The sequence below is a fragment of the Corvus hawaiiensis genome, chromosome 35, assembly GCF_020740725.1.
Source record: "Corvus hawaiiensis isolate bCorHaw1 chromosome 35, bCorHaw1.pri.cur, whole genome shotgun sequence".
NCBI classification, from domain to species: domain Eukaryota; kingdom Metazoa; phylum Chordata; class Aves; order Passeriformes; family Corvidae; genus Corvus; species Corvus hawaiiensis.
Genome location: NC_063247.1, coordinates 159,796 through 173,597, shown reverse-complemented (window position 1 = coordinate 173,597; position 13,802 = coordinate 159,796). Strand labels below are relative to the sequence as shown.

Sequence of the window (13,802 nt, the reverse complement as noted above, 5' to 3'; positions counted from 1 at the left end):
GGCTCCCAGAGCAGACAGCAAAGGCTGCTTTGCTGGCCATTTCCCAGCACATTCCCAGCTGGAAGCAGAGGGAGGAAGGAAAGGGAAGCGAGTCCCTGCCAGAAGCCCCAGAAGGACTGGGGTGGGAAGGGACCCTGCCCGTGGGTTACTGGGCTGAAAGCCAAGTGGAGCAAGACCTTACAATGCCATCTGCCTGCCAGCCTGTGCTGCTGACAGGAGCAGGGGGCCACTTTAGCCCTCTGTGGGTGGGACCAAACTGTGCATTCCACTCCCCTTATCTCATGTTTGATGAGCTGTTCATGATGGGTCGTTTGCAGGAGCTGCCCAGTGCACCCCCGACCCCTCAGGCTATGAGGAGCTGGCTGTTACATGAGATAAGGAAGGAGAGGCAAACCCTGGGAGGCAGGGCAGTGTTTCTTTTTCTGCACACCAATGACTCAGCTGTGATAACTCCCTCCGGGGTAGCAGCAGCACAGTCCCACCCAGCCTGAGGGCTCACCTCTGCTGATGGGCCATCATGGACTGAATGGCCCCAGCACAATGGGCAGCTGCAAGGACTGAGACCATCAAGGCTCCCAAAATATCCCATGACTCCCAGGATGACATGGTTCCATTGTGAAACTGCCCGCCCTGGGGGAGGGGCTGAGCATTCCCACCTGAACCTGAGCATATAAAATCTGGGTTTGGGGCCTTCTGGCAACACTTAACAGATCCAGGGCAGGAGCAGAACTCCAAGAGGACTGTGACCACCGCTGTTGACGAGACTGCTCCCATCACTTGGACAGGACTGTGTCCACCACTCTGACCAACAGGTTTTGTTTTCTTTCCTTTTGCTTTGCATGCAGCGGGACCAGGTGGTGCTCGGCACAGGAACTAACCAGCACCGTTCTGCTCTTGTCCCAGGGTGCCTGGTTATACTCAGCCTTTGTGGGTTACAGCTGTATCATGGTATTTCTTGTCATCTCTTTGGTGAATTGTAACTCCCACCTTAATCTCTCTTGAGGCAGATCAGTGGGGTTCATTTCTCATGCCAGGTAAAACCAGCACGGTGTTTGAGAGGATTTTACAGTCATGATACAGCCGGTGACTTCTAGAGAAGAACTTGGGCAGGAGGAACCCATAAGCCAACACACTCACACCTTGTTTTTCCCTCCACACCAGGATTTCCTACTCCCAAACCTTGGCCAGATGGAGGAGGAGGCTGTGAGGAAGAGGAAGATGCCCCGGAACACCCAGGCAGGTGAGGTGGAAGTCCCTGCCCGTTTCCCCCTCTCTCCTGCTCCATCTCCCAGCCCAGCATCGCCCCCGGCTGCAGGACAACCCCGCTGCCGACGCCGTCCTGCCGGGGACGGACTGGGGGGATCTCCTTCCCCTTCCCTGTGGCACGGAGGCAAATGCCATCCTCTCCTTGTCCTTCCTCCCCCAGACAAGGAGCTGAGGACAGAGCCCAGGGAGGACAAATCCCCGCGGCAGAACCTGGTGGAAGAGGCCGTTTTGAGCAGCTCCACATCACAGGAATCCAGCTGGGAGGAAAACCACCGGAGATCCCACAGGAGGAGGGGCTGCAAACGCAGCCCAGGGAGCTGTGAGGACGAAAGACCCACCCTGTGCTGGGATGGCGGCCGGAGATCCAGCCAGAGCTCAAACCTGGTGGTCCACGAGCAGTGTCATGCTAGGGAGAAACGCTTCAAGTGCTTGGAATGTGGGAAGAGCTTCAGCCAGAGCACCAACCTGATCTACCACCGGTTGATCCACACCAGGGAACGGCCCTATGTGTGTGGGGAATGTGGGAAGAGCTTCAGCACAAGCTCCCACCTGATCCGCCACCGCCAGGTCCACACAGGGGAGAGGCTCTATGTGTGTGGGGAATGTGGGAAGAGCTTCAGCACAAGGTCCAACCTGATCCGCCACCGCCAGGTCCACACAGGGGAACGGCCCTATGTGTGTGGGGAATGTGGGAAGAGCTTCAGCCACCGCTCCCACCTGATTCGCCACCAGATGATCCACACAGGGGAACGGCCCTACGAGTGTGGGGAGTGTGGGAAGAGGTTTCAGACCAGCTCCAGTCTCCTCCAGCACCAGCGGATTCACACAGATGAGAGGCCCTTCCGCTGCCCCGACTGCGGGGAGGGCTTCAGGTACAACTTTGACCTCACCAGGCACAAACGCATCCACACCGGGGAGAGGCCCTACGAGTGTCCCGAGTGTGGGAAGAGCTTCTCCAGGAGCTCTCACTTGACCACACACCAACAGTGCCACCAGTAAGGGAAGCCCTGCGAGTGCCCTGAGTGCAGGAAGAGCTCCAACTTCATCTCGCAGCAGAGGATCCATGTGGGGTGATGCACAGTGACCCCCACTGGGCAGAGACCTGGTGACCCCTGTTCCAGATGATCCCCATGGTTGCGGGGAATGTTTGAGAGATTTATTTCACTTCTCATTCTCGTGCTCTGATTTCATTGCTAATAAATGCAATCCCTGTCCCCAGACTGGGTCTGTGTTTCCGTGCTGCTGATCGGGGCAGGAGCTCTCCTGGTCCTTATCTCAGCTCCTGGGCCTTTCCTCAGCCAATCAAAGAAGTCACTAAACAATTTTTAGCCACTCTGAGCTTTTCTCGCTGATGATTGCCCAGGTGCCAGGCAGATCTGCCGCACCCAGAGCTCCCCACCTGGGGCCCCCTCACCCCCAGTGCCTCCTGGGAGCAGAATTAAGGGAGAGGGGAGGTTTCAGCACCTGCCCAGTGCTGGCGATGGGGCAGCTGGGGCCATACTGGTGGCACTGGTGGTGCTGGGAGCCCCCCTGGCCACAGGCATGGAGCTCTCAGGTGAGCCGAGGGGGTGGAAGAGGACGCGGGTATGGTGGGGAAGGTGGGGAGAGGAGGGAAAATGGGTGTGTGGGAGCCATAAAATGAGTTGGAGGGGGAGTGGGACCCCCTAAAGCAAGAATGGGAAGGGGGCTGAGGACTGGGGGATGATGGGAGAGGTGTGGGAAAGCTTAGAAATTAGGGAATGGGAAGGGTGGGATCCCAAAACTGAGCAGGAGGGGGCTGGGGATTGGGAGGATTGTGTGAAAAGGGTTGGGAAAGGGTCAAAAGTGGGGACTGGGACCCCCAAACTGATGGGGGCAGGGGCTGGCAGCTGGGGATTGATGGGAAAGGAGGGGAGTAAATGGAAAAAGGGTGGAAATGAGGGTGGGACTGTGGGAAGGAAGGTCCCATGGCGGCCGTGGAGCAAGGACTTATGGAGTGGGGATCCAGGGTGGCTCCCTGAGCTCTTGGCTTGCTGTAGCGTGCTGGGGGCTGCTGGGGGAGCACCCCCTGACCTGTGTCCTGCTTACACAGGGCTCTTCCAGCACATGGTAAAGTCCGAGTGTCGCTTCATTAATGGTACCAAACAGGCAAGGTTGGTGGTGAGGTTCAGCTACAGCCTGGAGCAGCTCCTGCACTTGGACAGCAAGGTGGGGCACTGCGTGGGGGACACACGGTATGGGGAGAAACAGGCCCGCTACTGGAACACTGTCCTGGGGTGATGTTATGAGGCTGCTTTATTCCTTAACCCTCCGCTCAATGCCCAAGGACGCTGTGTCTTTAGGATGGACCCAGGGCTGGGGCTGGATCCACGGGGCCCGGGTGCGGGTCAGTTCAACAGCTAGAGCCCAACGGCTCGGGGGCTCCGGGGTCTCGGCAGGGCCTGGGAGGGAGTGCGCCGGGAGCGCTGTGTGGCTCCTTGGGTTTTTGGTGTTCTGGCTAGCTGGAAAATGGTTCTGTTGGTTTTTCTTGTTCTTTTTCTCTTCCCTCCCCTTGCCTCACTGCCTCCCTTCCCTACGATCCAGGGAGCCTGCGAGTTGGCACTGGTGGGCCCGCGGGGTGGCCCTGGCTGGTCTGAGCCCATGTGTCTTTTGCTTCTCCAGGAATTTGTTGTACTTCGGGGGTTTTTTTTTCCCCCTGTTCTACCCTGCTTTGTTTGGTGTTAATAAACAGTTTGGGGTTTATTTCCCACTTCCAGTTCTTGTGACCCACTTGTCTTACTGGTGGAGGAAAAGGGGAGGCCCTTTTCCCTTTGGAGGAGACACTGATTCCAGAGTGTTTCCTCCTGAGGTCTTGTCTCCAAAACCAAGACATAAATTTGGCGCCCAACTTAAGGGGCACGTGGAAGCGGAAAAAAAATTAAAATCATTTTGGTTTGAATCACTTTTGTATTGAGGTACAGCAGTAAGACTGTCCAGAGACTGAGAGCTTCAGGGCCCCTTGTCATCCCTTGGTCGATACTTAGATCACATGACAGGGACCCCAAATGCCTCGCTTCAGTGCCATCCAGAATTGTACCATCGCCTTCAGCGTTCCAGATTCGGACCATCCAACTTCATATAGTTTCATCAGGCCGCTGGGTGTAATCCTTCCTCAGGGTACGAGGGCCCTCTATGGACAGGACTCGGTAATGATTTCAGGTTCCACTTCCTCTGCTGGCTGTGAAGGTCCTGGCTGCTCATCATCATCCACCGGGCAAATGGATTTGGCTTTGTGTTTCTTTCTCTGGACAGGGGCAATTGTTGTTGGTTTAGGCTCCCCATCTGCTTTAGCTGCAGCTGGAGTGATTGGGGCGTCTGCTGGCTTATTCTCCTGCCCCTCTGGCTGTATCTTCTGCCCTACAGAATCCAGCAGTGTGCGGTAAGCGTTAGCCAGGACCCAGCACATGACAATGAGCTTTTCCTTTTCATCAGTGTTGTTATTGCAGTTTTCCTTCAGCTACTTCCCCACCTCAGCTGGATTCTGAATTCGTTCAGGGGGGAAGTTCCAGGCTACTGGCTCAGAACAGTGCTTCAGGGTCAGGCCTATGTCCTCCCATATCCCACAGCACTTTGGATTTTCTGCAACTGGGGCAGGTGTCTGGGCAACTCCTCTGGAGATCTCAGCCCTTTTTTTAGACAAGCTGGAGACCACATAGAGAAACCCTGCTAGATAACATAACAAGGAGGTGGCATCTTTGACATCCAGGGGAAACTGGACACTTTCAAAAGGTGACGTGCCAGATCTGAAGGGGAAGAAGGAGATGAAGGGCTGGGAGTTATCATCCCCTGCTTTTCCCCTAACAAACTGGGTGTGTAATTGCTAATACATTCCAAAAGGAAACTACCAAGGCCAGAATGGGAAAACAACATGACATACACCTTCTCCATGGCTTCCATTACTTCAGCCAAACTTCGATGAATCACTACCACCAGGCATATTAAAATGGCAGTGCTGATTCTTCATCCTGACTTACAAAAGTGTAAGCCCGGGACCCGACTGCCCATAGCTGTGGACGTGTACTTATGGCTAGCTTCCACAGAAAAATTATTAAATCAAGCAGCATGGTCTTACTGCTGTACCTCAATACAAAAGTGATTCAAACCAAAATGGTTTTGATTATTTTTTCCACTTCCACGTGCCCCTTAAGTTGGGCGCCAAATTTATGTCTTGGTTTTGGAGACGAGACTTCAGCAGGAAACACTCTGGAATGAGTGTCTCCTCCAAAGGGAAAAGGCCCTCCCCTTTCCTCCACCAGTAAGACAAGTGGGTCACAAGAACTGGAAGTGGGAAATAAACCTCAAACTGTTTATTAGAAAAAAACAAAGCAGGGTAGAACAGGGGAAAAAAACCCCCGAAATACAACAAATTCCCAGAGAGGGAACAGACACATGGGCTCAGACCAGCCAGGGCCACCCCGCGGGCCCACCAGGGCCAACTCACAGGCTCCCTGGACCGTAGGGAAGGGAAGGGAGGCAGTGAGGCAAGGGGAGGGAAGAGAAAAAGAACAAGAAAAACCAACAGAACCATTTTCCAGCTAGCCAGAACACCAAAAACCCAAGGAGCCACACAGCGCTCTCGGCGCACTCCCTCCCAGGCCCTGCCGAGACCCCGGAGCCCCCGAGCCGTTGGGCTCTAGCTGTTGAACCGACCCGCACCCGGGCCCCGTGGATCCAGCCCCAGCCCTGGGTCCATCCTAAAGACACAGCGTCCTTGGGCATTGAGCGGAGGGTTAAGGAATAAAGCAGCCTCATAACATCACCCCAGGACAGTGTTCCAGTAGCGGGCCTGTTTCTCCCCATACCGTGTGTCCCCCACGCAGTGCCCCACCTTGCTGTCCAAGTGCAGGAGCTGCTCCAGGCTGTAGCTGAACCTCACCACCAACCTCGCCTGTTTGGTACCATTAATGAAGTGACACTCGGACTTTACCATGTGCTGGAAGAGCCCTGTGTAAGCAGGACACAGGTCAGGGGGTGCTCCCCCAGCAGCCCCCAGCACGCTACAGCAAGCCAAGAGCTCAGGGAGCCACCCTGGATCCCCACTCCATAAGCCCTTGCTCCACGGCGGCCATGGGACCTTCCTTCCCGCAGTCCCACCCTCATTTCCACCCTTTTGCCATTTACTCCCCTCCTTTCCCATCAATCCCCAGCTGCCAGCCCCTGCCCCCATCAGTTTGGGGGTCCCAGTCCCCACTTTTGACCCTTTCCCAAACCTTTTCACACAATCCTCCCAATCCCCAGCCCCCCCCGCTCAGTTTTGGGATCCCACCCTTCCCATTCCTCTCCCATCATCCCCCAGTCCTCAGCCCCTTTCCCATTCTTGCTTTAGGGGGTCCCACTCCCCCTCCAACTCATTTTATGGGTCCCACACACCCATTTTCCCTCCTCTCCCCACCTTCCCCACCATACCCGAGTCCTCTTCCACCCCCTCGGCTCACCTGAGAGCTCCATGCCTGTGGCCAGGGGGGCTCCCAGCACCACCAGTGCCACCAGTATGGCCCTAGCTGCCCCATCCCCAGCTCTGGGCAGGTGCTGAAACCTCCCCTCTCTTTTAATTCTGCTCCCGGGGGGCACTGGGGGTGAGGGGGCCCAAGGTGGGGAGCTCTGAATTGGCAGATCCACCTGGCACCTGGGCAGTCATCAGCGAGAAAAGCTCAGAGTGGCTAAAAATTGTTTAGTGACTTCTTTGATTGGCTGAGGAAAGGCCCAGGAGCTGAGATAAGGACCAGGAGAGCTCCTGCCCCGATCACCAGCATGGAAAAACAGACCCAGTCTGGGGACAGGGATTGCATTTATTAGCAATGAAATCAGAGCACGAGAATGAGAAGTGAAATAAATCTCTCAAAAATTCCCCGCAACCATGGGGATCATCTGGAACAGGGGTCACCAGGTCTCTGCCCAACGGGGGTCACTGTGCATCACCCCACATGGATCCTCTGCTGCGAGATGAAGTTGGAGCTCTTCCTGCACTCAGGGCACTCGCAGGGCCTCTCCCCGGTGTGGATGCGTTTGTGCCTGGTGAGGTCAAAGTTGTACCTGAAGCCCTTCCCGCAGTCGGGGCAGCGGAAGGGCCTCTAATCTGTGTGAATCTGCTGGTGCAGGAGGAGACTGAAGCTGGTCTGAAACCTCTTCCCACACTCCCCACACTCGTAGGGCCGTTTCCTAGTGTGGATCATCTGGTGGCGAATCAGGTAGGCGCTCGTACTGAAGCTCTTCCCACATTCCCCACACACATAGAGCCTCTCCCCTGTGTGGACCTGGCGGTGGCGGATCAGGTTGGAGCTTGTGCTGAAGCTCTTCCCACATTCCCCACACACATAGGGCCGTTCCCCGGTGTGGATCATCCGGTGGTAGATCAGGTTGGTGCTCTGGCTGAAGCTCTTCCCACATTCCAAGCACTTGAAGCGTTTCTCCCTAGCATGACACTGCTCGTGGACCACCAGGTTTGAGCTCTGGCTGGATCTCCGGCCGCCATCCCAGCACAGGGTGGGTCTTTCCTCCTCACAGCTGCCTGGGCTGCGTTTGCAGCCCCTCCTCCTGTGGGATCTCCGGTGGTATTCCTCCCAGCTGGATTCCTGCGATGTGGAGCTACTCAAAACGGCCTCTTCCACCAGGTTCTGCCGCGGGGATTTGTCCTCCCTGGGCTCTGTCCTCAGCTCCTTGTCTGGGGGAGGAAGGACAAGGAGAGGATGGCATTTGCCTCCGTGCCACAGGGAAGGGGAAGGAGATCCCCCCAGTCCGTCCCCGGCAGGACGGTGTCGGCAACGGGGTTGTCCTGCAGCCGGGGGCGATGCTGGGCTGGGAGATGGAGCAGGAGAGAGGGGGAAACGGGCAGGGACTTCCTCCTCACCTGCCTGGGTGTCCTGGGGCATCTTCCTCTTCCTCACAGCGTCCTCCTCCATCTGGACAAAGGTTTGGGAGTGGGAAATCCTGGTTTGGAGGGAAAAACAAGGCGTGAGCGTGATGGTTTAGGGGTTCCTCCTGCCCAAGTCCTTCACTAGAAGTCACCGCCCGTATCATGACTGTAAAATCCTCTCAAACACCATGCTAGTTTTACCTGGCATGAGAAATGAACCCCACTGATCTGCCCCAAGAGAGATTAAGGTGGGAGTTACAATTCACCAAAGAGATAACAAGAAATACCATGACACAGCTGTAACCCACAAAGGCTGAGTATAACCAGGCACCCTGGGACAAGAGCAGAATGGTGGTGGTTAGTTCCTGTGCTGAGCACCACCTGGTCCCGCTGCATGCAAAGCAAAAGGAAAGAAAACAAAACCTGTTGGTCAGAGTGGTGGACACAGTCCTGTCCAAGTGATGGGAGCAGTCTTGTCAACAGCGGTGGTCACAGTCCTCTTGGAGTTCTGCTCCTGCCCTGGATCTGTTAAGTGTAGCCAGAAGGCCCCAAACCCAGATTTTATATGCTCAGGTTCAGGTGGGAATGCTCAGCCCCTCCCCCAGGGCGGGCAGTTTCACAATGGAATGATGTCATCCTGGGAGTCATGGGGTATTTTGGGAGCCTTGATGGTCTCAGTCCTTGCAGCTGCCCATTGTGCTGGGGCCATTCAGTCCATGATGGCCCATCAGCAGAGGTGAGCCCTCAGGCTGGGTGGGACTGTGCTGCTGCTACCCCGGAGGGAGTTATCACAGCTGAGTCATTGGTGTGCAGAAAAAGAAACACTGCCCTGCCTCCCAGGGTTTGCCTCTCCTTCCTTATCTCATTTAACAGCCAGCTCCTCATAGCCTGAGGGGTCGGGGGTGCACTGGGCAGCTCCTGCAAACGACCCATCATGAACAGCTCATCAGAAATGAGATAAGGGGAGTGGAATGCACAGTTTGGTCCCACCCACAGAGGGCTAAAGTGGCCCCCTGCTCCTGTCAGCAGCACAGGCTGGCAGGCAGATGGCATTGTAAGGTCTTGCTCCACTTGGCTTTCAGCCCAGTAACCCACGGGCAGGGTCCCTTCCCACCCCAATCCTTCCGGGCTTCTGGCAGGGACTCGCTTCCCTTTCCTTCCTCCCTCTGCTTCCAGCTGGGAATGTGCTGGGAAATGTCCAGCAAAGCAGCCTTTGCTGTCTGCTCTGGGAGCCCACCCAGCTGCTGGACCTTGTCCCCTGGCCCTGCACAGCTCCCGTGGGAGGCACGGCAGGACCAGCACCCTGAGAGCCTTGGGAATGCCCCTCTGGGATCCACGGCACACCCTCCAGGGATCTGGAATTCCAGTTCCCAGCAAGGAGAAGATGTTCCTGCCCTTGAAGGCAAAGCTCTCAGGAAGGATTCAAAAGCCAAGTGCTGCAAGATCTTACAGTGACATTTCACTGCCAGCCTTCATCACCTCACCCATGGTTGTTTTAGCTGGTGGATTGGGAACAAAATCAGAGGAGGGCCTTTGGTGGGAGCTGCCCTGGGTCCAGAGAGACACTGAGAGACAAACAGAGCAGGCAAAGAAAGGCAGAAGAGGAAGGAGGACACAAATACAGTCAGCTGAGAAGGTGGCACTCTGGAAACCAGACCAGAACTGACTGAAAATGAATGTTACAGAAAGAAATAATTTGGAATTTTGATTTCCTATCAAAATACCATTTCCTGCCTTTCTCACAAACCTCCTCCTGCTGTCATTCAGCAGGGCTTTCATAAAGTGCTCTGCTCTGAGTGGATGTTCCAGGCTGCAGACACAAGGAAACCCGGAATGGGCTTCTTCCTGCTCCTGGGGAGTTTGACATCCTCACCTGAGGAGATGAGGAGGCGCCAGAAGAAAAGGGCAGCTGGGCTTCACCCTTCCACAGGAATAAGAGGGGGAAAGTCTCTCGTCCTCTCTGTCGCTGCTCCCACAGGGATGTGAAGGCTGATCCCAGACCCCCAAGGGTCACATTCAGGGCTGCCTTCCCACAATGCTCCCGTGGAATGGAGGGGCAGCGTGGCAGCACCTGGATCTTGGACCACCCAGCTGCCCCCCATGTTTGGAGGTGCCTGAGGAGGGCTGGGACGGTGCCAGGGACATCCTGCAGTGACACCTCAGCTGTCCCGCTCTGCGTGTGCTCAGTCCCAAACCTCATCCTGATCCTGATCTCAATCTCACTCCACGTTTAGACAAACTCACCGTCCCGTGTTTAATCTCATCCCATTCCCAGAATCATCTAGTCCCAGACCCAATCCCAACCCCAGCCCTAAAGCCAATCCTACATTTAGCCTTGACTCCAATCCCAGCTGTAATCCAAATCTCAACCCTAACTCCAACCCCAGCCCCAATCCCAGCCCCTTCCTAAACCCTCAGCCCCAAACCAAATCCCACGTTTAGCCCGAGCTGCAATCCTGGCTGCAATTCCAGCCCCTGCCCCAGCCTCCAGCCTTATCCCAAGTCCCACGTTCAGCTCTAACTCCAAACCCAGCCCCAATTCCAACTCTAACCCCAACCCCAGGGCCAAATTTAGCCCTAACTCCAGCCTCAACACCAGCCCCGGCCCACACTCCAGTCCCACATTTAGCTCTAAATCCAAACCCAGCCCCAGCGGCAGCCCACATCCCATACCATTATTAGAGCTAATCCCAATCCCAGTCCCAGTTCCAGCCCCAATCCCAGCCCCAGCCCTCACCCCAATCCCACCTGTCGTGGGTGTCTCGGTTTTGAAAGACAGGTGTCTGCTAAGGAAGGCAGAAGCCCCCCCTTGAAGTGGCAGATATAACCCCTTTTCCCTCTAAGTTATTATATTTTGAAATCAAGGGCCTTTAGGCGAAGATGTGGGAAATAGGAATAACAGTTCTTTACTATATATATATATATATATATGTATATATATATATATATATATATATATGTATATAACCAGTCAAACAAAACAACAACAACTCTGGCAGTAACAGCAATCACAAACCCAGTGCCAGCCTTCTCGGCTGTCGGGCCCTTTCCCCTCGGGTGCAGTTCCGCTCGCAGCCGGCAGGGGCGCTGGCGGCTCCCGGTGAGCAGGGCAGGTGCGATGGTTCCCCCGCGGCTGCAGGGGGCGCTCCGGAGCGAGCTCGGGAAACACGCGGCACCGGTGCCCTGGGATCCCGGGAAGGGATGGAACAAAGGCTTCACAAACCCCTGGGCAGCCGATCCCGGACTCTCAGGAACAGCAGGCTGGAACGGCAGGCTGGAACGGCAGGCTAGAACGGCAGGCTGGAGCGGCGGGGACGAACGCAAATCCCGGGTGGCAGGCGAGATGTATCCAGATGGGAGAACCCCACGGAAGCCCAGGCAGGCAGGGCGAGCAGGGCTACAGCGTAGCGAAAGCTCGAAGCAGCAGCGGGGCAGGGCAGCCACAGCCCGGTCTCCAGCAGGGCAGGGAAAGCAGCTTTTGGGGTCCCGGCATTGTTTCCAGCAGGAAGAAAGAACGGCCAAAAAGAAAGAAACAGCAGCTCTTTTCTCTGCAGCTTCTCTCTCCGGACGCTCAGAGCGAACTGCCCCCACACCCAGGTGTAGACAAAGGAGTAGCCAGGCCCGCCCCACCCCCCTTTTTGTCTTTCTAAACTACAGCTATTTGTCCCCTAGCATCATGCATATGGGAAAAAATTCCTTTAACAGGAAAAAAACTAAGACTAAACTGAAACCCCAACATTATCCACCCCGAATTTTTTCCCATACTAACATGTTACATGAAACGTAACTTTTTTTAACCATGTAAATCTATGCATCACCCAGATTATATACAAATATACATGCTGATACTGATACAAGTACAGAGCCATGGGTAGTTCACCCTAAAACAAGGTCCCCTTGAGGTAAGCATCGGGTCTCTCCATCCTTTTGCATCACCCACCAGGTGCAACCTGGTCCCTGAGCAAAAACGACCCCACGGATGGGTTTGTCTTTGCTCAAGGCAGACTTTACCCAAACAGTTTTTCCAAGCATACCTCTCATGTGCACCACTGGAACCTTATCCCCGTCTGTTGTTTGTAGGGGTTCGGATTGGGCAGGGCCTGCTCGGCTGGTGGAGCCTCGGGTGTTAACTAACCAGGTGGCTCTTGCTAAATGCACCTCCCAGTTTTTGAAAGTCCCCCCACCCAGTGCCTTCAAGGTGGTTTTAAGCAGTCCATTACACCGCTCAACCTTCCCAGCTGCTGGTGTGTTGCTGCCTGTTCTGATCTTCCCTTCCCCCCTCCCAAAGACATGTGCTCTGAGCTCCTTTGTTCCAAGCGCGGGCAAAGCCAAATGTAACTCAGACTCTTCAGCAGTGTCTGATTGGCCGCTCGCCCCGGGTCCGCCCCCAGTCCTCCCCTTTTCCCTTCTCCGAATAAAAGATGGTCGAGGGGAGGCAAACGCCCTCTCTCAGCTCAGCTACTTTCCTGTAAACATCTCTGGTCGTCCGTCTCATTTTGAAAGCTTCTAACTGCAGGGAGTTGAGCGAGCAGGGAGCTGTATTTCTCCCTCTTTTGCTTCTGCTGATGGTATTTGCTCTGCAGCTGATTCAGGTACCGATTCTAGAGCTACTAAAGTGCTAGATCGCCCCTGCTACCTCTCAAGGCTGCTCGAGGCTTTCTAAGGCATTGAAATACAAGCGCTAGCCGGTATAAAGCTGAAAAGATACCTTCCACATTTGGCGCCCAACGTGCTATCTCTGAACTCCGGTTCTGAGAGACACTCAGGGTGTCCCGGCAGCTGCGTGTCTGCTGGAGTTAGCTCTGCACGTCCTGCTGTGCCAGCTCTGTGTGGCGAGGTGTTACTTTTTGTGTAACATCGAGCCCAGAGCCTCAGCCTGTACCCTCCCCCACGCCACGTGGCGAGGGAACGGCTGGAAAGCAGAAGACCCTTCTCGCGTTTTTTTTTTTCTCCGGACCTGCTTTCCTGTGATAAATCCAGAATTCTGGTGAGTATTTCCCTGCTGGTTTAGGGGCTCCTGTCTTAAGCTGGTGCCAGTGTAAACTTTCTCTTTTTTTTTTTCCTCCTTTTTGGCGAGTAAGGGGTTGAGGTTTGCTGTGCATTCATAATGGCATCTGAAGTTTCTGCACACCATAGAGAAATATACCACCAAGTTCAAAGTTACCTTTCTTTAACTGGGCATAAATACCCTAAAAATCTACTTCAATCTTTTGTACAATGGCTTTTTCAGTACTTTCCTAATCTGACCTCCGAAGACATAAGATCTGCTGAATTTTGGGATAAGGTGGGGAGAAAACTCTCCTCTTTGAGGCGTGCAGGAGATGAAACAGTTTCAAAATTCTTTCCTCTCCTGTTACTAAGTTATACTTTGCCAGAGAAAAAGGCAGTACATGAAAAGCCACTGCAAAACCCCCCTGTTAATTCCCTTATACCCTCTTCCAACCCCTGTGTCCCGGACCCCTCTTCCCCTACGCTGGAAAACACAGCTAGAGCAGACTGCTTCTCAGCACAGGAGAGCTATCGTCCTCCTGGCTCACCCGTGTTTCCTCAGCACCCTGCCTTGGATGGGAATCCGGAGCCCATCCCAGGACCTTCCCAACCCCTCTTCTCCACTGCCTTTTCCCCAGTTTCTAGCCCTCATGTTTCAAGCGTGCGTAAAAACCCC

The 13,802-nt window shown here is 54.8% G+C and overlaps 1 protein-coding gene and 2 long non-coding RNA genes across 3 annotated transcripts in view; 2 read left to right on the top strand and 1 right to left on the bottom strand.

The window, feature by feature from the left end:
- Positions 1-13,802, top strand: part of LOC125319048 (zinc finger protein 883-like) — a gene marked incomplete at its 5' end in the record, with an annotated part of 78,984 nt that overhangs the window by 18,124 nt on the left and 47,058 nt on the right. The window contains 1 exon segment of the mRNA XM_048289994.1: positions 1,761-2,336. Within this exon segment, the coding sequence (XP_048145951.1) occupies positions 1,761-2,336 (576 nt within the window).
- Positions 437-1,555, top strand: LOC125319040. The gene is made up of 3 exons (XR_007200579.1): positions 437-812; positions 1,162-1,240; positions 1,427-1,555. It is a non-coding gene; the product is annotated as an uncharacterized LOC125319040 (long non-coding RNA).
- On the bottom strand, positions 7,776-9,220 carry LOC125319045. The gene is made up of 3 exons (XR_007200583.1): positions 8,561-9,220; positions 8,132-8,211; positions 7,776-7,945 (listed from the first exon to the last, which is right to left on the bottom strand). It is a non-coding gene; the product is annotated as an uncharacterized LOC125319045 (long non-coding RNA).